This window comes from Neopsephotus bourkii, unplaced genomic scaffold, assembly GCF_033783945.1.
Source record: "Neopsephotus bourkii isolate Nb327-2 ecotype Australia unplaced genomic scaffold, CSIRO-AGI_Nbou_v1 NB_1825, whole genome shotgun sequence".
NCBI classification, from domain to species: Eukaryota; Metazoa; Chordata; class Aves; order Psittaciformes; family Psittacidae; genus Neopsephotus; species Neopsephotus bourkii.
The window spans coordinates 3,923,294-3,947,635 of NW_026902298.1; the positions used below are offsets into that span (position 1 = coordinate 3,923,294).

Genomic DNA, 24,342 nt, shown 5'->3' on the forward strand with positions numbered 1-24,342 from the left:
TTCCTGCCTGAACATCGAGCTGAGAAGGAAACCTCCGAATTCCAACAGATTTGTGTTCCTCCCATATTACTGAATTTATGTGTGACATTACAGACTCTCATAAGAAGTCACAGCAGATTGAAGACCACAGCAGTTCATACCCACAGGTTTCCTCATACGTGGAAGCAGGCTACAAGAGCTGCATGGTGTTGACCTTCTGAACAATTTCTGCTTCCTTTCCTAACAGAAGCTATGCTACTGGGTTGCATTCAGTCATTCCAGTGGAAATTTGAGACAAAATGAAGCTGTTTCATGTAAGTTTGCCAAACCCAAGCTGATAGTAGAATTACTCACTAGTCCGGAGCTCACAGAGGATCACACTCCATCAACTCTTTAAAGTATGCTGGTGGTCAGGGTGATAATGTATAGCAATGTCTCCTTTCACTTAAGGATCTCCAAACACTTACCAGATGGGAACGGAGATGTGTAAAGTGGAATTTCCCAGCTCCACTTTGCAGAGAACATTTTGGGGGCTTACTGTATTCAAGGAATTCACCCTGGCTATAAGAGAAATAAAAAAGCTGGGAGAGAGGCCCCAGGAACTTGATTCCCAGTACTTGGATGAAAGCATCAGACATGACATCACCTCCTCACAAGATAAGAGTTCATTGTTTCGTGGCTGAGCGTCTTCTCCCTTCGATGTGGAGATTAGCTCATGTAAACTAAACACAGGAAAACAACAGCCAGAATCCTTCCTCTACAGCACAGAAAAGGCAAATTGTGTTGCTCTCACTGACATCACAGGCATAGCGGGTGCAGTTTAACACCACAAGCATCTCACTCATGGCAGCTGAGACCATCATTTGGGTTCCCATTCTATTGTTCCCATTCTATCATGAACACCACCACTGCAATACCCCTGTGGTCTCCCGGCCAGAAGGAAGCAGGATAGTTTCCCTGAAGGATTAATTAGGGACTATAACCAAAACAAACAAAACCCCCACAAATCAACCCTGACAGCTCTTAAATCTTTCCTCCTTGTCAAGCCTCTTGTGATTTCCTAATGTGTTTTACCAGTTTTCTAGCCTCCAAGGATTTCCTCCCCCTAGATGAACCACAAGTATCTAATGCCATACTACACTGTAATAAACTGGCATTTCAGCCAAGCTTTCTTATCAAATAGAAAGAAGGACAAACCAGGGCACAAACACAACATTCTCTTCACTGCAGTCACCCTTTATTTTAATTTGGTGTTTATTTCAAAATAACACTTTTAATCCAACAGAGTTACTGTGTTCATACTCAGAGATATAGGGGCTACAGCACTGGCTGACAACATGTATCTTTACACAGTAAGTGGGCAACTGCAACTGGGTGGGTTGATGTACTGGCTGTCTATCATACGGGACATGTCTACATCATGCTGCTGAATGGTAAGGGTGAGACTTCTGCCTTAACAGCAGCATTGCATGTGCATAGAGTGCAGCAGAACACTAAGCAGAGCAGCCACCAACATCAACAGAGGCTGAAATTCATTCATGACACTCTTTTCCGTCTCAAACCTTGGTTTGTCAGCTGTGTCATTCCACTGATGGAATGCTCCTTAGCATTTCAGCCCCTAATTCCTGCATCCCTCCACCCACAGCCAGCTGGGCAGTCAGACTGTGTGTAAAGATATGCTTCTCAGGGGATGGGTAGGTGTTGTCATTAGACACTGGTAATGATGCCTCCTACCAGGGGAGACAGGATGAACTGTGAGCTGATGACACACGTACCACCCACTCCCATTTATGCAGGAACACACACACATACAGCCAGCTGGAGGCACAGAAAGAGGGAAGATCAAATATAGCTCCTTCAGCTGTGAGGGAAAGACCCTAAAACACACAGACAGGCAGCAGCCTATTAATCAGGCACAGGCTGCAGCACTCTGCCACTTATCAATAGCATCTGCTGCTTTAGAAAAAGCAGAAAAAGCAGTTTAGGAGCTTGGGGCTTTCCAAATCTTCTTCTTTGTCTCCTTAACAGTTGTTCTCACTTTTCTCCTTATGGTACAGTTGTGGAGATTTGAATATATTGTGATTTCTTTCAGAAAGAGGAACTTAATGCACAGTGCACACACAGCACTGAGGTTGTGGTTCTGCTCCTCTCATCTCAAACTCCCTGGTGTATCAAACACTTTCCATCCCAGCTAGTAAGTAAGAATGGAAAAATGCACTTGATCTGTCCCACCATTAAAAAGACAGTGCTTATGATCCCTGCCTTCTTGCTCCACAGCCTTAAACGCCAGCAGGGAAGCTCCTATTTTCAACAAAGCCATAGAAAGGCAGCCTGCAGACTCACACAGACACCACCGTGTGCATTAACATGCCATTTCCATTTAGATGACTTCCTTCACAATGGTGAAAGCTAGAAACTTCCTTTACAAAGTGTAAACAAACCAAAGTTTAGATTCTGCCTATGCTGAATGAGGCTCATAAATGCGTGATGGAGGCCAGATACAGCCCACAGGGCATATGTGTGACACCTCTGGCCTATGGGGACAGGAAATGGTTATAAATAGTCTGTCCCATTTCAGTTCTCTGAAGACAAATATTTTTGACACAGAGTGCTCGAGCACAAAGAGTCATTTGTAGACCACCCAGGAGACTTGCACTGAAATGACCTTTCTTTGCTTGGATGATCAGTTATACTAATGTTTGCCTCACGAGATGCAACGTTTGTTCTTAAATGGAAGCAGCCCAGAGGAGCCATGTATATAATCCCACTTACTTGTTGGTCACTGCCTGCATAAACTCATCAATCAGTTCGTCGTACTGTTTCCCACGAACCCTCTTGTGTTTCAGTCCAATATAGAGTGGATCACTCAGGAGAGCCTAGGACACAAAGCAATTCCGTTGACATCTTCTCTTCCATGGGTGGACTGAGATTTATGTCCCAGCCTACCCAAAAAAGTTCCTCTGTTGTGGTCATATGAGTATTACTTATTATGCAGTGAAGGCCACCTCATACAGCTCTTCCACTAGAAGCTAGGACAGTCTTTTGTGTAAATAAAGTCAGAGGGATGTAATGCTGCTTGACTGCTATAGGAAATGGAGCTTGCTCTGCATCCCCATCTGCTCTACCAAAGGCTCTCTGCCAAGTAACCTCACTCAGAGTGAATAAAGCTGACCTTGTGTGAGGAGTGTTTACTGCTCATTTAGTTCTGTTTTGCACTGAGCTTACCAGGAAAGCTGTTGACCATAAACAGTGCTCCGAGCAAGGAAGATCACCTGAAGTAACTTGAAATGACATGTGTCATTTAGCTGTCAGGTGACAGCCCAGGACCAGTGATTGGATGCCAAAATGTTCCCAAGCTCTGCACCCACCTAGCACTCACCTCAGTTATCTGCAGGCGTCAAGGCAAAGTATTTTGATACAACGGATTAGTTCAGTTTTTGGCTCCAGCTAGGAATATAAACCCAGGTTGTTCCTCCAATCAATCCAACATACGTTCTGTTAGGACCACTAATCCATCTAAAAAGGACTGGGTCAGCATGGAAATTGGACATATTTTGGGCAAAGTTCAAGGACAGGTGGGCCAACACATCTCTTAGTCACAGAAGTGCAACTCCCAGTTTCAGGAACTGAATCATCCACAGGAGAAGGGGATGAGCCATCTCAAACCTATTGTCCTGCAGCCATATGGCCCACAATATTGGCAGGTGGGCTAAAATCAGATCTGTTTTACAGTCACAGCTGTTTTCCCTTAGAAGGGAAGTTGAAAGAGTTTTCCCCTAAGTTTGACATATTAACTCTTCAGGGCCATTGAACATGCTGTAGCATCTCTCCTATGGAGACAGGCTGGGAGAACTGGGCTGGTTCAGCCTGGACAAGCGGAAGGCTCCTTAAGGGGAGACCGTAAGAGCAGCTCCAGTGCCTAAAGGGGCTTCAGGAAACCTGGAGAGGGGCTTTGGACAAGGGCCTGTAGGGACAGGACAAGCGGAATGGCTTGAACCTGCCAGAGGGGAGATTGAGGTTAGATTTTAGGCAGAAGCTCTTCCCTGTGAGGGTGCTGAGGCGCTGGCACAGGGTGCCCAGAGAAGCTGTGGCTGCCCCATCCCTGGCAGTGTTCAAGGCCAGGTTGGACACAGGGGCTTGGAGCAACCTGCTGTGGTGGAAGATGTCCATGCCCGTAGCAGGGGGTTGGAACTGGATGAGCTTTAAGGTCCCTTTCACCCCAGACCAATCTAGGATTCTATGAACACCAAGCAGACCCATTTGCATCACCTCACTGATTGCTCCTGTAGTGTCACGTACTCTGGGACCAGTTAATGGAGAATAAACTTCTACCACAGGCAGAAGTGGAACTGGAAAAAGACCAAGCTGCTAAAATAATGTACAAAGTATTATGGGCCGTCAGAAAGACAAGCCAGAACTGATGCTAGAAATATGGCTACTATATTTAATCCATTCTACCTGAGGTTCCTGTGTTAGTAACACAGAGACAGACTGAATGCATATAAGAGGTGCCTTATAGAAGATACTGATAAGTGAGTTTACTCCTGGGCACGATGGTCCTAGGACATGCTCAGGATTTGGTTAAGCTGGGTTTATGAACATGAGAAAGCCATTAAAGAAAGATGTTTATATTGTGAGGGAATACGTTGCTCATATTGCTGGAAAACAGCAAGTTCTGTACCTTAATCCCAGATGTGGAAATTGCCTCCACAAGCAAGTTCCTGAACACGTAAGTTACACTTGATGTTGGGCAGAACAAAAGTGCCCAAGACTGATTGTGGGAGTCCCCATCTGACCCTTGGAGATGCCTAAAAGTCACTGGTGCCATTTTAGTGTCCCCTGTATTCTGAAATAGAAACAGATGGCCAGAAGCTTCTCATGGGAAGCATTTTCACCCAGGTCCCTCCAGCTGGGAGGCTCAGAGCATCCAGCACTTGGTGATGTCCAGACAAGCATGGAGGAGGAGGAAGAGATGAAGGAACCAAAGTTAAGTACAATGCCCCACTGACTGGAAACTCTAAAAAGTGAGAGACTGAGCCTTAATTCCTGCTTTAGCTTCAGAGGGTCCAAATGCAGAGTTCCCACTTTTTAGGAAATACCTGAGATGAGCACAGCCTATATTCCACAAGTCCATGACAGAACAACATGCTAAAGGGATAAGATAATCCTGGGATCAGAGACCAAAGAGTTAATTGGGATTCTCATCCCAGATGCCATCCATGACCACTGATTTTGCTTTCTTTCACTTTTGTCAAGTGTCCAATGTGAGACACTTGGGGCTGCAGTGAAAGAGGTGCAGAAGATCGCATCTGAAAATGTCAGCACTCATTTCCTCTTCATACACAGACTCAAAGCTCTTACACCCCAGATTTGTTATTCCTCTCCAGAAACACGTGTCTGGTTTAGTTGAGGTCAAGTGAGGCACAAGGACATTGTACAGCAATGGATAAACCCAGCCCATCACAACTGACTATAGGATATTAATTTGAGTTAGAAAAAGACATCCCTCACAGATGTCCATTCTGGCACAGCTGAGATGTTGCGCTTCGGCCTTTCTGAGCCAGAGTCATAAGGCAAGAATCCGCAAACAGATGGAGTCCTCTTGTCTGGTTATCATGTGCAGTGAAGTGTGCAGTCTGACAGAACACTGAAATTAATCATCCCCAAACCACCCACTGGGGATTCTCCACTTTCTGGAACACAGTCACCTCCATGCAGACACCCATATCTGCCTCCTTTTTCACAGTTATCAGAGGAAGAATAAATCTGGGACTTCCTGTACAGCATCTTTCAACTCACCTTGCCATGCTGCCACTCCAACTGGCAACACTCTGAGTCTTCTCACCAGGGGACCACAAAGCTATTTAGTGTTCATTTCAGTTCCCCATAAGAGAAAAAGTTTCTTTAGCATCAAACAGGAATGAAGCCTGCCCACTTCCCTGCAGTGCTGGTCTAGCCATCATCTCATCCTGGATGGCTCTGCCTGTGCCTCCACATTTAGGGACTGGCCTCAGTGAAGCATAAACCTCAATTCTTTCTCCCCCCTCTCCCTGTCAGATTAATGAAGAATGGTCTTACCTCATTGTCTGTGCCAACATCCAGCAGGACAGGGAGACACTGTTGTGGGTGAACTCCACCACAAGCTGTGTACAAAGCAAGCTTCCCAACCGGGATACCCATGCCGTAACTTCCTAGATCTCCTAAACCGAGAATCCTCTCTCCATCTGTCACCACAATAGCCTAGGAGGATCAAAAGAGACTGTTGTATGGCATTGCCAAGGCTCCAGAAACAAACCCAGCTCCACTGTCTTCACACTGATGCCATTCTGCAGTGGCATCGTGCAATGGGTATTTGCTCTTTCTATGTGACACCACGTTAACTAGCTGTTAGTGATAGAGGGCTGTTCATTTTTGGGGGCATCACAGTATCACACTATGTTAGAGATTGGAAGGGACCTCAAAAGATCATCTAGTCCAATCCCCCTGTCGGAGCAGGAACACCTAGATAAGGTTACACAGGAACGTGCCCAGGCGGGTTTTGAATGTCTCCAAAGAAGGAGATTCCACAACCTCCCTGGGCAGCCTGTTCCAGTGTTCCGTCACCCTCACTGAGAAGAAGTTTCTTCTCAGGTTTAAGTGGAACCTCTTGTGTTCCAGTTTGTACCCATTGCCCCTTGTCCTATCATTGTTTGCCACTGAGAAGAGCCTGGCTCCATCCTCGTGACACTCCCCCTTTATATATTTATATACACTAATAAGGTCACCCCTCAGTCTCCTCTTCTCCAAACTACAGAGACCCAGCTCCCTCAGCCTCTCCTCATAAGGGAGATGCTCCATTCCCTTAATCATCTTAGTTGCCCTGCGCTGGACTCTCTCCAGCAGGTCCCTGTCCTTCTTAAACTGAGGGGTAGGGATGATGTGGTTGATGGGGAGCTGCTTGCACTATGGGAGAGCAGCAGTTCTGCTTACCAGCACTTCAATCACTTCTAGCAAAGACTTGTAGCATGGCTTTTTGTGCATCTTCAGCTGTATAACAAGAAACATCACAAAAGAGATCTGCCTTTCATTTTTCCTGTTTTTCTTCAGAAAAAAAAAAGAGCTCTGTACAAAAGTGTTTGTGCTTATGAGCTGCATTCATTACTGTGGAAGTAACAAGCTCCTGTTTTCACACTATTGTAGAGTAGCTGTGGAGTAGCCAAGATGAGACAATCAAAACAAAACTCACTATAAGTGGGTCCCTCTGCCTCTGATTCCCCTGACTGCAAATTCAGGTAGTCAGAAGCCATCAGCATGGACTGCAGAGAGGCTCCCACATGATGTATTTAATATTAGACCTCTTTTTCCACCCAGCTGGGAGTTAAACAATTGCCATTTGTGCAACTGGCCTTTTGCATTTCAACAACACCGTAATGTGCCACTCACCAAAATCTCCGATCCATCATTTTAGATCTTATTATTGTACCATTTCTTTGTGACAAGAAGGGAAGTAAAAGCCTGCTTAATGTTGTCCAGATTAGAAGCCTAAAGTTGGGTGATTCACCCCATACTGCACATCACTGAGACCTTAGGAGGCAAGTGACCAAGCAGATCTGACTAAACTTCCCCAGTTTTAGGTTAACTGCTCCGTTTGCTTGTTTTGTCCCCAGGGTCAGGCACTCTTTAGGGAAATTCTGAACTCCAGTAAGAACAGGAATATACTGGATCCCAGTCCCACTGTGGGAGACGAGCTGTAAATACAATAATAAACCTCAGCTCTCAGCACTTGAGAGAACAGAGCGCTCACATCAAATGGTTTATCAGCCTGCAGGGGACTCGTGCACAGCCTAGCTTGGATTTCTAAGCAGAAGAGAAGCTCTTTCTTTGCTGATCTGGCAAAGTTAAGGCTAAACTTAGGACATACATGTGTGTGCTTTCGTGAGAAATAAGAGAATGGGAAATTAGAAGCTACAGATGTACTTCCTTGGTGGCATAAAGATGCACTGGTTCATTGCTGTGATGGAGAAGCATTTTGTTGTTTAGGAGTAGGATAAACCTCTTTCCTATTTGAGGAAGAATCATACTCATCTGTTTCAGTGTCTTTTCTTATTCAGACTATATACACATCCCAAAACAATTTTCTCCCTCAACCTAAACCACTGTATCAGAAATAAACCTGAGGAAAAACTAGAGATCCAGAGGACACATGCATCTATTCTTCATTTTACATCCATTTTGCTCTCTAGCAAAAAATAACCCTCTCTGTTATAGTTTGAGACATGATACATTTCAGGGTTGCAAAGATCATATAATAGTGACAATCAGTATGCAACAGGGGTTATTTTGACATGATCCTTCTATATATAGAATATAAAGTGGTTGTTGCCACTTTCTTTTCACTAAGAAGTGATCTATTCAAACCAAAGGACTATATACACTGTCCTTGGACTAGAGGCTGGACAATTCCCGATATTCAGTCATGGCAGTAATACACTTATCCACTTCCATTTTGGAACTGTTTCCTGTTTTTCCTTCCTTCCTTCCTTTGCTTTTCCTTCTGAGTCAGTGTGAAACGTTAGCGATGGGAAAGCCTCTTTTTGGATGGGCTCCATCTGTTTGTGTGTGCTCAATTCTTTACCACACCCAGAGGATGCAATTGGGACTGGAAGGCAGAGATGGGAATAGGGAAAGCAGCAAGCACATGAACTGCTCCAGGTTTATCCTGAAAACTGATGCAAACTATATGAAAAGGACTTGGAAACCTAATTATGCACATAATATATATATATAATGTTATAATGAATCAAAACATTTCTCTTGAGCATAGATCCCCTTGCATCCAAACAAATAAGCGATCACATGTGAGCCTAAAAACTGCTTGATAGCACTTAGATATGAATCAGAGAGGGAAATTTTCTTCATCCTTATACGTGCTGCACTCTGCAGGTACCAAATGTCCTCAAAATAACACTGAACAGAAGGTACAGCATAGGAGACATTCATTACTGTCTCTATCAGACAAAGGAATGGTTTCAATTGTTCGTGTGACCAGAACTCAACAAACAGGACTTTAATCTCTAGCTGAGCAGCACAGACCCTTCAAACTGAAGGGCTGGTTTAACAATCAGAACCTGTTTTCTACTTCCAGCTGTGACACAAATTTTCCTGATGACTCCAGGCAAGTCTCTGGCTAAAGGTAAAGGTTGGGTGTGCAGTTTAAGCCGATCATTTAACTGATGGGGAGAGACAGGAGCCTCCAGAGTCCATCTCCTCCCTCCAGCAGCTGTTTTGGGAAGGGATGAAAGGGATATTTCTCTTTGAAGATGCTCATCTCTCTCACAAGTTGAGATTACTGAGTCTTCTCCTGTGAGGAAAAGCTGGAAGAATTGGGGTTGTTCAGCCAGGAGAAGACACTGAGGAGACTTTATTGTGGCCTTTCAGCACTTAAATGAGGCCTATAAGAAAGATCTGGAGGGACTTTTTAGCAAGACCTGTTACAATAGGATGACAGTTGATGGTTTTAAACTAAAAGAGGGGAGATTCAGGCTGGATATGAGGAAGAAATCTTTTACAATAAAGGTGGTAAAACACTGGCATGGGTTGCCCAGAGAGGTGATGAACACACCATTCCTGAAGGCATTCAAGGGCAGGCTGGATGTGGTTCTGGGCAACCTGATCTAGTTGAAGATGTCAGTGTTTATTGCAGGGGAGTTGGACTAGGTGACCTTTGTAGGTCCCTTCTCACCCAAACTATTCTGTGGTTCCATGGTAACTGAGATGGCTCTGGACCACAGGCCATATCCAGTAACCTGGTTTCACAATGCCTAGGTAGAAGGCGTGTGGTCCAGCAGTCATCCGGAGCACTACATTGATCTCCATGCTGCTGAGGCAAGTGCCACCGTTGGCAATCCCAGTTCTCTGTACTGACTGCATGAGGTCAGCGTTCACAGGATGAACTCATATTCTGCCTTGAATGCACGAACAGAAAATACCACATGGAAAGATGAGTTTGAACAGCCCTGTACAGCGCTATCCTGATGGGGATTGAAGATGCTGAGTGAATTTGTAGGTGAGTATCCTATGGAAAGAGAAAGGGAGGGAAGCAGTGAGGAAGGAAAGGATGGAAAGAAGGGCAGAAGGCCAGCGCAGTACCTAGCATGACAGCACAATTGTGTTGGAATAGAATATATAGTTTCTAGATTATCCTACTTTGAGATGCTCATAGCTGCCATGATGAAACCCTGCCACGATGCCATCCTGTAGGATTCTCTTGCTTTAGCACCATGCAGAAAAAAGAGTACCAGATTAGGGAACCAGAGAGAAAATGAGGAAGGGGAGGCACTGATGATGCCTGTCAGCATTTTATCCAATGTTTCTTTATGGCACAATTCATAAACCACCCTGGAGGAGACATGAAAACCCCACCCTCCCATATGAGTATGTTCAGAAATGGCTTCTTGCTTGTTCTGCTTCTGGCACTATGGTTCTTTCAGAGCAGCCCAGTTTCACCAGGAGGGGTACAGGTATGGCATACCAGATCTTGGCTGAGGCTTTGCTAAGCTAAGCACAACACCCTTCCAGCCCTTCCAGGCAGAGGATCCAAGCCTATGACCCAGATTTCCCATTTCCACAGTTGCCATGAAGCTCTAATGAGCCACAAAGCAGAATGTGAGCAACAACTCCAGGCATTTCTTCACTATCTTCAATGGGACTTACTGGTGTTTATGTTCAACCTTCTCAAAAACCTGAGTCCCTCCAGGGACTGATGTGCAGTGCAGGTGCCTCCCTACTTGTCTCAACATCTCAAGTGTTCCAGTTCAGGCAGGGATAAGCCTGTGTACAAAGACACAAGGAACCCTGCAGTCCATACCAGCAATGCTGATGAAATTAGCTGCCTTTGTAGTCTGGCAAATCTGGAGCATAGATAGCCTGGATCTCTTCCATGGACCACTGCCCTTCCTATGGTCTGTTTTGGGTGCCAGAGTGGGCTGTTTCAACAGCAGTCTCTCATCTTTCTATGCCAGTTTCCCCATCTGCAAAAACATATCTATCAGCCATAATGAGTTCTACTCACAGTCCCCTGTCAGAAAGAAATGGAAATACTGAGATCTTTGGATAGAGCAAGGACAAAATGTCTAGTTTGCATCTGTTCTCCACAGTTCCAAAGACAAGGTTATAGGAATATGATTACTTTTTTTCTGGAAACATGTCAAATTCCTCTTTTTTTTGTCCCTGAGAAATGGAAAATGCTTGCAAGGGTTTCTCAGCTGCCAACCTTTTGTTCTTGGAAGAAACAGCTGATAGGGGACCAAACCTGTCAATAGCCAGGGAAATTCCCAGCCACGTGTACTTTCAGACTGATGGAAGGAGCTGACTGGCAAGACCTGTCTCAAGTATTGACATCCCATGGTATTTCATGCCAGGGACTTGCCCAGCCCCGAGCTCTAGTGAAAAACACAAGATCACTTGTTGGGTGGGGTGTTCAGCTGCTGGATATCAAATATTATTTGCAGTGTTGCCAGTGCTCTGGATGCTGCATGACTCACTGGACTGGGAAGGAGTCCTAACAAGCAAGTCAGTTACAGAGACACCTTAAAGATGTATCTTTGCTACATGTGTTCTTCAACAGACGTATCTTATTTCTTCACTAGGACCCCTATTCTGCACAAGTTCATTATCATAGAATCATAGAACAGTTAGGGTTGGAAAGGACCTTAAGATCATCAAGTTCCAACCCCCCTGCCGTGGGCAGGGACACCTTGCACTAAACCATGTCACCCAAGGCCTCATCCCACCTGGCCTTGAACACTGCCAGGGATGGAGCATTCACAACCTCCCTGTGCAACCCACTCCAGTGCCTCACCACCCTAACAGGAAAGAATTTCCTCCTTATATCCAATCTAAACTTCCCCTGTTTAAGTTTTAACCCATTACCCCTTGTCCTATCACTACAGTCCTTAATGATCACACACAGTCTTTAATGGCCAAAGTCCTGTTAATTCTGATAAAGTTGATCTTGACCATGTACACACATGACAGAGTCTCTGAGGTCCAACCTGGAATGGAAACTGAACCTGAACTGAGTCCAGCTTGGAAACTCTCTGAGGAAGGAAGTAACTCTTCGCTTGTCCTTTTAAATAGGCAATTCTGTAAATAACGCCAAGCAGTTTCAATCAATATCCCATTTTGCACCCAACTGCCTGTAATTTCCCAGTCCACGGAAGATGTGCCACATACCTTAATGTTTTCTTCAGGCCAAGAGTCTAGCATTGTTGCAATGTGGCCTTTGTCATGGATGGTGATAAACAACCCCCTAAGAAAAGAAGAAAAAGAAAAGAAAAATGAACCTTGTAAAAAAGTTAGTAACTCCAAGATCAAATAAAAGAGGGGAAACCTCAAAATGGAGGGAAATGAGCTGCTGAGCAGCAATTCACTGACATGAAAATGAGGCCTCAATGGACTGCTAATGACAAAACTCATTTCAAAACCCAAAGGCTCAAGGTCCTTAATAGCATCTTCATTCAACAGCCACCGGTGTGGCACATTTCAGCCTTGTGAAACATCTTGAGGCTGGAGCACCTCTGCTATGGAGACAGGCTGAGAGAGATGGCCTTGTTCAGCCTGGAGAAGAGAAGGCTGGAACTGTTCAAGGCCACAACAGATGGGGCTTGGAGCAAGCTGCTCTAGTGGAAGGTGTCCCTGCCCATGGCAGGGGGTTGGAACTGGATGAGCTTTAAGGTCCCTTCCAACCCAAATCAGTCTGTGCTTCTGTGATCTTTGCTTTGGGAAACAAACTCTGCCTTAGTGCAGAAGGAATTTCTAGTTAAAATAACTCTGCTAAATGCAGGGGAGGCTGATGGTTTTACAGAAGCCTTGTTACACGTTCTGTCCTGGGGAGTTTATTGTTGGCCATTCAAACAGTGAAAGCATGATCCTTCTCAGCCAGTTACTAATGTCGTTGATGTGGATGGCTACCACAGAGCTAGACATTTTGAGTCTCCTCTCTAGCCAACAGAGCTCTGACTGTATCAATATTTGCCATAGCATTTGCTTTGACCCAAGCCAAACCTGCCCTTGCAACACTGTTTTTCTCTTGCATATCTAACCTCAGTTTTCAACACTTGCATTCACCACAGGAAAACCACCAAAACTTATGCAAAATGAAAGAGAAAATGAAATGCTTGGATGAAACCTCAGTGCAAAGCATTTACACACACAACAGCATACCTGACAGCACAACACAAAGGTCTTCGACGTTTAAGTAAAAACACCTTCTTTTGCATAAAACGAGGAACTGGAAGCCAGCATACTTGAAATATGTTTTAGACTCGTGGCTTGTTTTAATTTTCTTTGCTTCTATTACCAAAACCAATACCCATAGCAGAGATTCTTCCAATACCCGGGACAATGTTATTCACATTGATTCATCTCTTGCTCTCTCAGGATTTTTGAAGCTCCTTTTATGCAGCACTAACCCCAAAGGAACAACCTCCTCCACATCTGTCCCAGGGGAAATCACTTGTATTGCTCACAGCTCTCTCTCACCAGCACAAATCAAGGGCTCTAACTCAAGGGCTCCTCTTGGCAAGAGGAAGCACTCATTTTCCTTGCCTTCTTATCTGCTCACCAAAGCAGGAGCTGTGCTGGCTATCTGCACCAGCTGGAACAACAAACAAATGCATCTTTGTTGCTTACATCTCTCTACTATTGCTCAGCCCCAACAAGTTCAGATCTGGTCATGGTTTGGGGTTCTAGTGTGAAATACTAGGTAGAAAATGCTTGAAAACAATCTCCATTGTGAGGCCATATGAGTGATGAATAATTAAACATAATTGGGTTACTCTTCTCTGGCAAGGACTTCTCTCACATGACTCTTGTAGGGGACAGATATCTTCCCACAGTCAACTGTGGGATCCCTACTGAAAAAGCCCTTTACTTTGAAAAGAAGAGCAATGAAAGTGCTGACTTCAACAGTGATCAAATCACAATCACACAGGAAGATCAGAACTGCAAAGAAAAGAAAGCAATGGTCCATTTATTCGGCATGATTCTTTAAAACCATGCCCAGTAATCAACAAACTAATCATATACACATGGCCTATCTCAAAGGCAGTATTCACAGATGTCAATCTGCATAAAAAAGGGGTACTGGGCTGCTGCCATCTACATGTAGAAAGGAGTTACTAACTGGGAATTAAAAACATAAATTAGTAACGTCATTGCAGATACTTCATGTTAGGAAGTTTCCATACATAATAAAGACACCTATGAAACTGTATAGCTGTGTGTGTCATGCGCTCCCACCTCTCCAGCGCTGAAGGGTGTCCAACAGCTATTTAACCTTTGAAAGACATCCAGTGCTCACAGCAGAAGCTGAAACCCACTGCTCTGTCCACCAGTAAAAGCAAAAAGACAAGGAGGAAGTTCTCCTTTAATCCCATTGAGACTCAAGAATGCTTCAATTAAAACAAACCACTAAGAAGATAAGTCATTTTGATCAAGTCATGTAACATGGGCACTGTGGGGGGCAAGCACACAACCTGGTTTTCCACAACAGAAACCTCACCTGTGCCCAGGGACCTGCCATTCTACATGGGTTTAGTCACTGTATAGATTTATCAGAGAGGCAGCTACACACCCAGTTATCTGGAAACCAAACGCACGTGCATGGGGCAAACCCACAAGCAATAGAGCTGAGTGAAAATTAACTGCCCCAGCAAGGTCAAGCCAGAACATACACACTGTACCACCACTTCTGGCTAAACAGTAACCTCCAGAGAGCTGTTATCCCTCAGAGCAGGGCGTGCTCCAGCCTGCATTCATTAGGGTTTCATGGCTGCAGCCTCCTATTATTCAGTCCATTAACATCACAGGTTTCCCTACAGCTGCCTTTAGTTAAGGTGAAAGCCAGCCTTGATTTTATTGTGCCAGTGGGCATGCTATAAGGTTGAAGGGAGCTTTCAGGAAGGTTACAGCTTCTTAATCTGCCACTGAGGCAGTATTTCTGTCCGCACCTTACTGACATCCAGTGATGAATGATGTTCCTCAAGGACTGGTATTGGGAGTGGTGCTGTTTAACATCTTTGTCAGCAACATGGACAGTAGGACTGATGCACCCTCAGCAAGTTTGCTGATGAAAAGCTGCGGTGCTGTTGATATGCTGGAGGGAAGGGATGGGATCCAGAAGGACCCTGACACGCTTGTGAGGTGTCCCATGTCAGCCTCATGAGGTTCAACAAGGCCAAGTGCGAGGTCCTACACCTGGGTTGGAGCAATCACAAGCACAAACACTGGATTCAGAGCAGCTTTGAGGAGAAGGACTTGGGGGTATTGGTTGACAGGAAGCTCAACATGAACCATCAGTGTGCACGTGAGCCCAGAAACCACCCGTGTCCTGGGCTCCATCAAAAAGAAGCGTGACCAGCAGGTCGAGGGTAGGGATTCTCATGACTGTATTATTCTCCCCCTCTGCTCTTATCTTTTCCTTTCTGCTTTTGTCCCAGCTGAGTTCATAGAAGCACTCCAGGAAAGCTACATAGTGTATTATGTGAGACATGGGAATATAATCCTGCTGTGGTGCTGCTTGGTACCGGATAGATCTCGGCCATCCTGATGGCACCTGAAAGACCCACAGTGAAGACAATAACAGAACTACAAGGCTCATTTTAGGAAGAGGTCAGGGACAAGGGAGACAGGGCACATGTGATACCTGGAGGAAGCTGTGCCAGATACTGGTGATGGCTTTTAGAATAACATTCATTTTAGACACTGGAGAAGAAATGAATTTTAACATGTCTCAGGTATTAGGAAACAAGAATATTCCTTAATGCTTTAATTCAATGAGCTGATAACTTCTTCCAAAAGGCAAAGCAGTGATCCCCTTTCTGATCTTCCTGGTTAACAGTGCTGCCTTGTGAGCTGTTTCCCATTAGAAGGAACAGCGTACGATGGAGCCAGCAGTGCTGTCTCTAAAGCACTGATGTTTATTTACAGAGAATGTACAAATGCATGTCCCAAAACACAGAGGGAGTGAAAAATACCCTGCAAGTTCTTTCCTCACAGCTCCAAATCTCTCCTCGCTTCCCTTCTATCCCTAAGGTCTCCCCCAATAGCTTTTCCTTGGGAACAACCAGTGCTTTTGTGGCTGTGTTTGCAGCCCTCCTGGTGTGCTCTTGCTCTACTTTTCTAGCCTACTGCTGCCTCTGACATGCAATCAAACAGAAATCCAATGCAATTAAATGCAATCAATTGCTTTGCTTTACCAAACTCCTGGCAAAACCTCTTTGGCCAGTGCTGTGCTCCTCTTACAGCCCTGGCCTGTCATTTTGGACTCCAGTTACGTGTTTACATCTATACAATGAATGGCCTCTTTACATTTACCATACATGAGGTGTCCCTGCCCATGGCAGGGGGTTGGAACTTGATGATCTTAAGGTCCTTTCCAACCCTAACTATTCTATGATTCTACGATTCTATTCTATGATTCTATGACTAACAGTCAGCTATTATACCCACCAGCTTTTCAACACTGGTCAAAAGCCACAGAAGAGCAGAACAGATAATGGTGCTGGATCACTACTATGTACACAAGCATGAAGCAAAAGCACACCACTCTTTGCTTCACATGAATTTCCCTTACTAGCTGAGATAGGACCATATTGTGTATCCACATCCCTATGGAGGCAAAGAGACACCATTAAAAGGATCAAAAACTAATCTGACCCTAGCTGAAAACCACAGAAAAACTCCTCTCAACTACTGCAGCTTTATCCTTCTCCTCCTCCTTCACTCCTCCCAAAGGACTGCTCTCTGAAGACAAATATACTTGCTCCACAAGGCAGGAATGTATCTGAACAGCATTATCCAATATTTACGGACACTGCAATGGTCAGGCTTGCTCAGGGCTTGGTATTGAGCACGAAGAACACAAGAAACTGAACTGCAAGTTGCATGTTGCTGAACTGCACAATGATCAGTCCATCAATCCTGTTTAGTGGATCTCAGAAAAGAAACATCAGTGGTATCTTCTTTAATGTGCTGCCAGACTTTGTCCTATATAATTACTTGTTCCTGAAAAGAGAGACTGATGAAGGGATGCAGATTTAAATAGTAGCTAAGGACGCTGTTTCTCCACATGTTTACACACTGCTTGTCATTCAACACAAGAAAGGGTGCTTGCAAGAAGTCCGGCTCCTCGTGTGTGTGCTGCTGTACCAGTATGTGATGCATTACAAGACTAACTCATGAATACGATCACAAAACTGAGGCTTTGGTTTCATTTTCTTTCCAGTCCTAGTGGAAAGAAACTTCTAGTCTTGGTGCTAGGAGGGAAACTTGCTCCACAAGCGAGGAGAGGATAAAGACTACTGGGTGAGTTAGCATTAGGGCAATGAATATGCAATATTGACATCAGATAGGCAGGCATCGTGGTTCAATGTTTTCATCTGGATAGGAAAGGCTCATTCTCAGAACAAAAGCATTCAGGACTAAGGCTAAAGGTCTCCACTCACAACCAGAAGGTGATGAAATCCTGCCCACATGAAAGTCCTTGAGTGTTTTGACTGAATAGGGGCCTGGATTTCCCTCGGAAGGGGTAGAAGTCCATGGGAAGCCAGTGCTTAAAAAAGCAACAAACAAAAGAGATAAGAGAGATCTTTGCCAACATCCAAACCTGACTTTGAACAGCCAAAATGTTGTGAGACAGCGGTGAGAAACCTCCACTGAGATATGAGGAAAGGGCTCTGACAGGCATGGCACAAACTGACCTTCTGCTGCGATCACAGCCATTGCCTTACTTAAAGGCTTGATGCTCTTGGAAAGCTTTGAGCAAGACTGTCTCAGAGCAGTGTTGCAGTTCAGGAAAATAAGACAAGCTGGCTGGTCACTGCAGGAGGGTGCTGCTGCACGCTGCTCTGTGCTCTGGAGTTCAGCTGAATCATGCTCCAACCCCAGCTGACTGGTAGGTGTGTTCTGGCTGTCCAAGGCTGCAAGGGGGACATGCATGAAGGAGCTGATGGCTTGACTTTCACTGAATGCTAACCACAGCAAAGTGTCACTGCCATGCTAGAAGATCAGGCTGGAGGAGCCACTCTGGATTAAAGGCCAGTCTGTGCTGGAGATGCAGTAAAACGTTGTTAGAATAAAGCCCTACATTTGGCTTTGTTTATTTACACTTTCAGGACTCACACACAAAGTTGACAGTTGAGCAACACGAGCCTCTGGAGACATCCCCACCAGCTGCACCCCTATTGTCGAGGGTTTGGGTTCAGGGCTCTGCCAGAACAGGACAAGAGGTTTCAGGATAACAAAATAAACTTTGCAATTGCTTGGCTCTTTAAGAGAGCTCCAGATTATAAATGCCTGTGGGCTGCAGGCTTTGGAGAGAAAGTACGTGCTAACGTGTGCTGATGTGTCTGAAGGCAGTTCAAGTAATCATTACATTGGATAAAACCTCTGGGGTGATTCTTCAGCTATTCCTGAAGATTTGTTTACAATAAAACCCAAGAACTTTGTGATGCTTTGGATAACTTTTATGGTACATTGTAGGATGCCCTGAGGTACCGATTTAAAAAACAATTGCAACCAAGCACAATCAATTATTCATTAATAAATAAAGCTATACAGAGATTTATGAGGCGATACCCTACAATCTAAGTAGGGTTTAATTTCATATGATCTGCAAGGTGAATGATTGCATTAATATTATAAATGTCCTTAAAGGTGTCATCACCCATTTTAGGCAGGAAAAACTACAATTCATTGTGGGAGCCAGAAGATGCAGGCTCCCAGGTACAGTAATGAAAGATTCACCACCCACACTACCCCACTAAACCTGTGCAGGGAAATCTCCATGATCCTAAGGGATGGGTTCAAACTTAAACAGGGGAAGCTCAGGTAAGATAAGGAAGAAGTTCGATACTGAGAGTGGTGAGGCACTGGAATGGGGTGCCCAAGTAAGTTGTGAATGCTCCAACCCTGGTAGTGCTCAAGGCCAGGCTGGACAGAGCCTTGGGTGATATGGTTTAGTGTGAGGAGTCCCTGCCCATGGCAGGGGGGTTAGAACTGGATGATCTTAAGGTCCTTTCCAACCCTAACCATTCTGTGATTCTGTGATTCTATTCTATGATTCTGTGGCAAGCAGCTAAGCTGTAGGAAACAGCCAAGTACCAGGAATGGAGAGATCTGAATGAGCACAGATGAGGGATTATTCCCAAATGCAGAGAGCACTGCACACAGGCTTCAGTGCAAGCTCAGTCCTTCCAGTTCTTAGGCATAGTCCAAGCCCTGCCACAGCAGGAAGGTCCAGATCAGAGCCCAAAGCAAAGCTTTTGGATCCAGCTTCAAGTCTGCCAAGTTATTAACACCCAGCACTATTTTTAGCTGGGTTTGTTTCCAGGAAAAGGGACATTTCCAATCACTCTGTGTCCTCCCTTACCTGCTAGCTCATTTCAAGCAATCCTGTCAGAAAGGCAAAGGTCTCGGAGATGTTTGTTCCTACACCCTATTGTGGAAATCACTGTTGAGATAAAGGGAAAAGATAATGGGGTTCAGGTCCCCACCACTCTGGGGAGGGAAACACTGACCTTCCTCTCACAATTATTCTGACAGTTGGCCAGAAAGATAGCTTGCAGCCAGACACAACATGTGCTGCCTCACACTGAGCTCCTACTGAGCCCTAGCAAAGCCTTAAAGCCCTTCTGGGCTGCAGGAATAAGCAGAAGGCAGAGAAAAGGAGGGGAAAGCTGAGTGTAGAGGAAACCAAGTGAAAAAAGGGAACAGTTATGGGACAGGATCAGGAAACCATCAGGGACAGCACAGCCCAAACCTGTGCCTGTTGCTCCCTATAGAAGAGGTGAGAGAAGCAGTGTGAGTAGCTGTGGTGGAGCTCAGGTGAATATGGACAAGGGATGAAACAGATGTGGAAGGCATCACAAATGTGAAGTGTTAGGGGACAGCGGGCACAAAACAGGAGGAATCCTGGATTTATTTGCTCTGGTAGTCAGGAAACAGCCTAAAGAATAGTCTGTCCTTCCTCTCCAGGGGGGGAATCAATGGAGAAACAGCACCTCAGTTACTGCTGTTATTGGTCATCATGCAGCAATATGAAAATGCAGAGGGTTGGTATCAGGTCTCCAATGAATCTGTGCTACACACAGGTTAGGATTAAGGGAGGAGGCAAACGGGCCCACATTGCTCTTGGCTTGTCTTGAGATGCTTGTCCCTGCTGGATTCTCAGGATACAATATCCCACCACCCAGGTATTCCACCAACCAGCAAGTGGGGTCACCTCCCAAATCCAGTACCATTTGCTGCACTTAATCCCATCACACTGAAGGAGCTTGAAGCCCTCCATTCAAAACCAACTTTAAGTGGAAGAAAACCCAACTCAGCACTCATTCTTCTTCTGCCTTTTTGGAGGCTCATCCTAAATCTGCTTGTATATTTGATCCTAGCTGTATGTCAGCAACTGGAGGATTACAGGGTTGAAAAGAGAAGCATCTGTGCTGCGAAGGGCAATCAGTACCGTTGCTCAGTGATGCTGACCAAGGAGCCCTTATCTGCTTTCACTGCTAAGCACATCACGTATTCTGTTTTCCTTGATAACACAGAGGTTAAGCTGGGATCAGAAATCCCTGGGAAGTTAAATTAAGTCCTACCCTGATTTTATTTCCTTCCTGCGCTGAGCAAATCCTTCCAAGACCCACACCTTTACTTTTAAAGTGCACTGCAGGGAGCCCCGAGAATGAACACAGACCTGGGACAAAGTCGGACAAGGAAGAGAAACGTTATCTTGACAATACCAGAGCAATCAGCTTTCAGATGAATTCAGTCTAACCTGGCATTACCCTGTCTTAGTGAACCCACCTCATGAATTTTAACTTATGTCATCAACTGCAGCAAATAGAGAAAGCATCAGCAGCTTTTACAGTCCATAATCATGTACTGAAGGTACGTGTGGCTTGCTTTGTCATACCTTTGAATGGTGTTCCATCTGCACACAGAGCTCTCTAGAAACGAAACCCCAAATGCAGCAAAACCCAAGGAAGGTGAGAATTGCACTATCAAAGAACAGAAGGCCTCGCTCTGTCCAGACCTGTTGGGGAAGTCTTTGGCAAATGCAAAACATCTCTTTATGCTGCCTCTTGACTCCTCTTCTGGATGCCCTGTTCTCAGAGGATAAGGGAGCCAGCTTGCAAGCTCTGACACAGCAACAGGAGACTGCATCTCACACTCAGCTTTGCAGAGGCATAGAAAGTCAGTATAAATTATGTAAGTTAAAAATATCATTTATTAATGAGGACCACGAGGATGATGAGGGGATGGAGCACATCCCATACAAAGACAGGCTGAGAAAGTTGGGGCTGCTCAGCCTGGAGAAGAGAAACTGCATGGAGACCTCAGAGCAGCCTTCCAGTGTCTGAAGGGGGCCCACAAGGATGCTAGAGAGGGACTCTTCATTAGGGACTGCAGTGATAGGACAAGGGGTGATGGGTTTAAACTGAAATGGGGGATGACTCAACACTAGATATAAGGAAGAATTGTTTTACAGTGAGGGTGCTGAGGTGCTGGCACAGGGTGTCCAGAGAAGCTGTGGCTGCCCCATCCCTGGCAGTGTTCAAGGCCAGGTTGGACAGAGGGGCTTGGAGCAACCTGCTCTAGTGGAAGGTGTCCCTGATTGTGGCAGGGGTTGGAACTGGATGAGCTTCAAGGTCTCTTCCAACACAAACCAGTCTGGGATTCTGTGATTAATATAAACATTCCATAAACCAAGTAGTTAAAAAAGAGGATTGCTCCCCATTAAAAGTGTCCCCAGGTCACGATGCACAGCCTATGGGAGGCTGTCCCACAGCTCAATGGATATTGGTGTCTCCAATTTACATCCTGGTATTCATTATTCTAAATAATTCTCCTCCCTCCTCCCTGTCTTTGGCATTTTTTGTTTAAGGTGGGGTTGTTCCTTGTGGCAGCAGCACAGATTTATGCCAGATTAAAGGCAAACACAGTCTGTTGAATTTCCTTGACCAGGTCAACCTCTTTCTTTTGGCCAACTCCACCTCTTCCTTTGAGCTTCTTCCTTTGAAATTTCTCCTGGTAAATCAGGGAATTTCAACAGACTTAAAGCTAAATCACCTCTGACAGCAGAGGAAAGCCTGACCTTCATCAATTAATATGAGACTTTGCTGTTAACTTCAGTGGGCCTGAGTTTTTACCGCAAGGCAGTGAAAGTTCCTCTTGGTTGTTAGAGCTGCTGCACATACATTTTACTCAGGATGAGTAAGGGAGGGAGAGAAAGCAGACTGGAGATATAAAAGGAGTAGCACTGATTGTTTTTCTAATGAAAAATGGATTTAAGTCCTTTTTCACTCCCATCACAATGTTATGACTGTGGAACAGCCTCACACTACCAACAGCGTCCATCCTATTCCCAGTCTCCATTGTACCTCAGAACCTAGCTGATACACCAGATCTCTCTGGGTGCCCAGAAGCCAACCTGTGCTCCTCTCCCCATTTTGAGAAGCACTTAACTGAAGTGGGAACAGAGAAGGGGGCATATAAGGATGCTGGGGAGGGACTCTTCATTAGGAACTGTAGTGACAGGACAAGGGGTAATGGGTTAAAACTTAAACAGGGGGAGTTTAGATTGGATATAAGGAGGAAATTCTTTCCTGTTAGGGTGGTGAGGCACTGGAATGGGTTGCCCAGGGAGGTTGTGAATGCTTCATCCCTGGCAGTGTTCAAGGGTAGGTTGGACAAGGCCTTGGGTAATATGGTTTAGAGCAAGGTGTCCCTGACCATGGCAGGGGGGTTGGAACTTGATGATCTTAAGGTCCTTTCCAACCCTAACTATTCTATGATTCTATGATTCTAAGGGACAAGGATGGGGGTACAGCATGCTGAAAAGACTTGCCTGGAAAAGGTAGGGTCAGCACAACCATTGAACTTGCTACCCCTCAGCAGTCGTTTGCAGGTAAGCTGAGCTGTTCTCAGCAGCCCTGGGCTCCTCCTGCACTAACTCCTTCCTCTTCACCTACTCCAACATTGGTCTCCTCCTCCTCATTCCGTAACCTGGTCCCATACCGAAGACTGTCTTCTACTTATATCTCCTGCCAACCCCTTCAGGGCTTCCTGACTATGCACTGTCTCCATGATCCTTTCCACAGATCCCTCCTTCAGTCTGTTACACGCCTCATCTCCTTGAGGTGATGTTATCTAAACACAGATCATTAAATGCATTCATCTTCTCTTACACTGCTTTCAGCTGCTTCTGGAAGGAAGCTGAACCAGGCTGGTGGCAACAAGCGATTTTAACTGGTGTTTCTACAGGTAGAGATTGCTTAAAGCGGTTTCAAAGCAGAGTTTTCAGGACAATGATCGAAAGGCCGATTTTCCCACTCATTTTTGGTCTCCATTGTTTTATAGATGAGGGAGTGCAGACAACTCTGTGGGTAAGGAGGAGTCTATGGGATTTACACCTCTGTTCTAATTCCCATTTGGTTTGGGTTTAAAGTGTCTAGAAATGACACGAAACTGTCTCTCCTATGGCTCAGACTGCGCAACACCATTAATAAAAGCGCCTCAGTGGAGCCAGATCTGTTGACAAGACAATTCTGCAGACTGACTGCTGTTTCATTGCTCATTTGTCATCAGAGACACAGATCTTTATCCTGTCAGGCCATTTTCGCACCATCTGCATCCTGTTAGCTTTCATCCTCCAGGTTCAGCTTCACCCCAACATGGTCCACGTTGTTTCGCAATCGTCCTCAAGGATATTTATGCCTCTAGGAAAAGAAGAGTGAACTTGAGCAAGTGTTTTATGACCCCATAGCTTTCCTCCAACACTGATACACCAGTCCTGCTCTCTGGGCATGCCAAAGGCTTTTGAGGAGCAGCTGACAACTTTATACTTTCAAATATCAGTGTGCTCATGAATAACCCAGTGTCTCGAGAGACTGAGCTTTTATGGCACTGTAATAAACTATCCCTCACTATCACAGAAGAAATGAAACCCTGACTCTGTGCCCTGAGATAAGGTCCCTCCCTGCTTTTTCTTTGTGAAAAAGTAAAGTCTCTTTCCAAAGATATTGTCACAATTAAGATACTCTCCACCTTGAAATATACCTTTTAAACAGCATTGCCCATGTGCAGTCCTGTGCTGCATAAGGATCCCCATGATGCTCATTAAGTGCAGCTAAGAGTTTGTATATAGAGACCAGGAAAGGTAATGGAGGCACTGAGCTCTGCGGTTATAACAGCAGTGTCTGGCAAACAAAATCTGCAGCCATGTGAACACCAATAGACATATTGTGATGACAGAAGCCCTGCTGGACCTCGTAGGACTATTTTCAGATGCTCTCGTACAAGAGTTGCTGTGTAAGCAAGTTACTT

The 24,342-nt window shown here is 45.1% G+C and overlaps 1 protein-coding gene across 1 annotated transcript in view; it reads right to left on the reverse strand.

The window, feature by feature from the left end:
• The window catches only part of ME3 (malic enzyme 3), a 114,696-nt gene that overhangs the window by 23,470 nt on the left and 66,884 nt on the right, over positions 1-24,342 (reverse strand). Inside the window, exons 4-6 of the mRNA XM_061343388.1 lie at positions 12,193-12,268; positions 6,058-6,219; positions 2,752-2,855 (exon numbers count right to left, since the gene is read on the reverse strand). Coding sequence (XP_061199372.1) covers positions 2,752-2,855; positions 6,058-6,219; positions 12,193-12,268 — 342 coding nt within the window. The remainder of the gene's footprint in view (positions 1-2,751; positions 2,856-6,057; positions 6,220-12,192; positions 12,269-24,342) is intronic.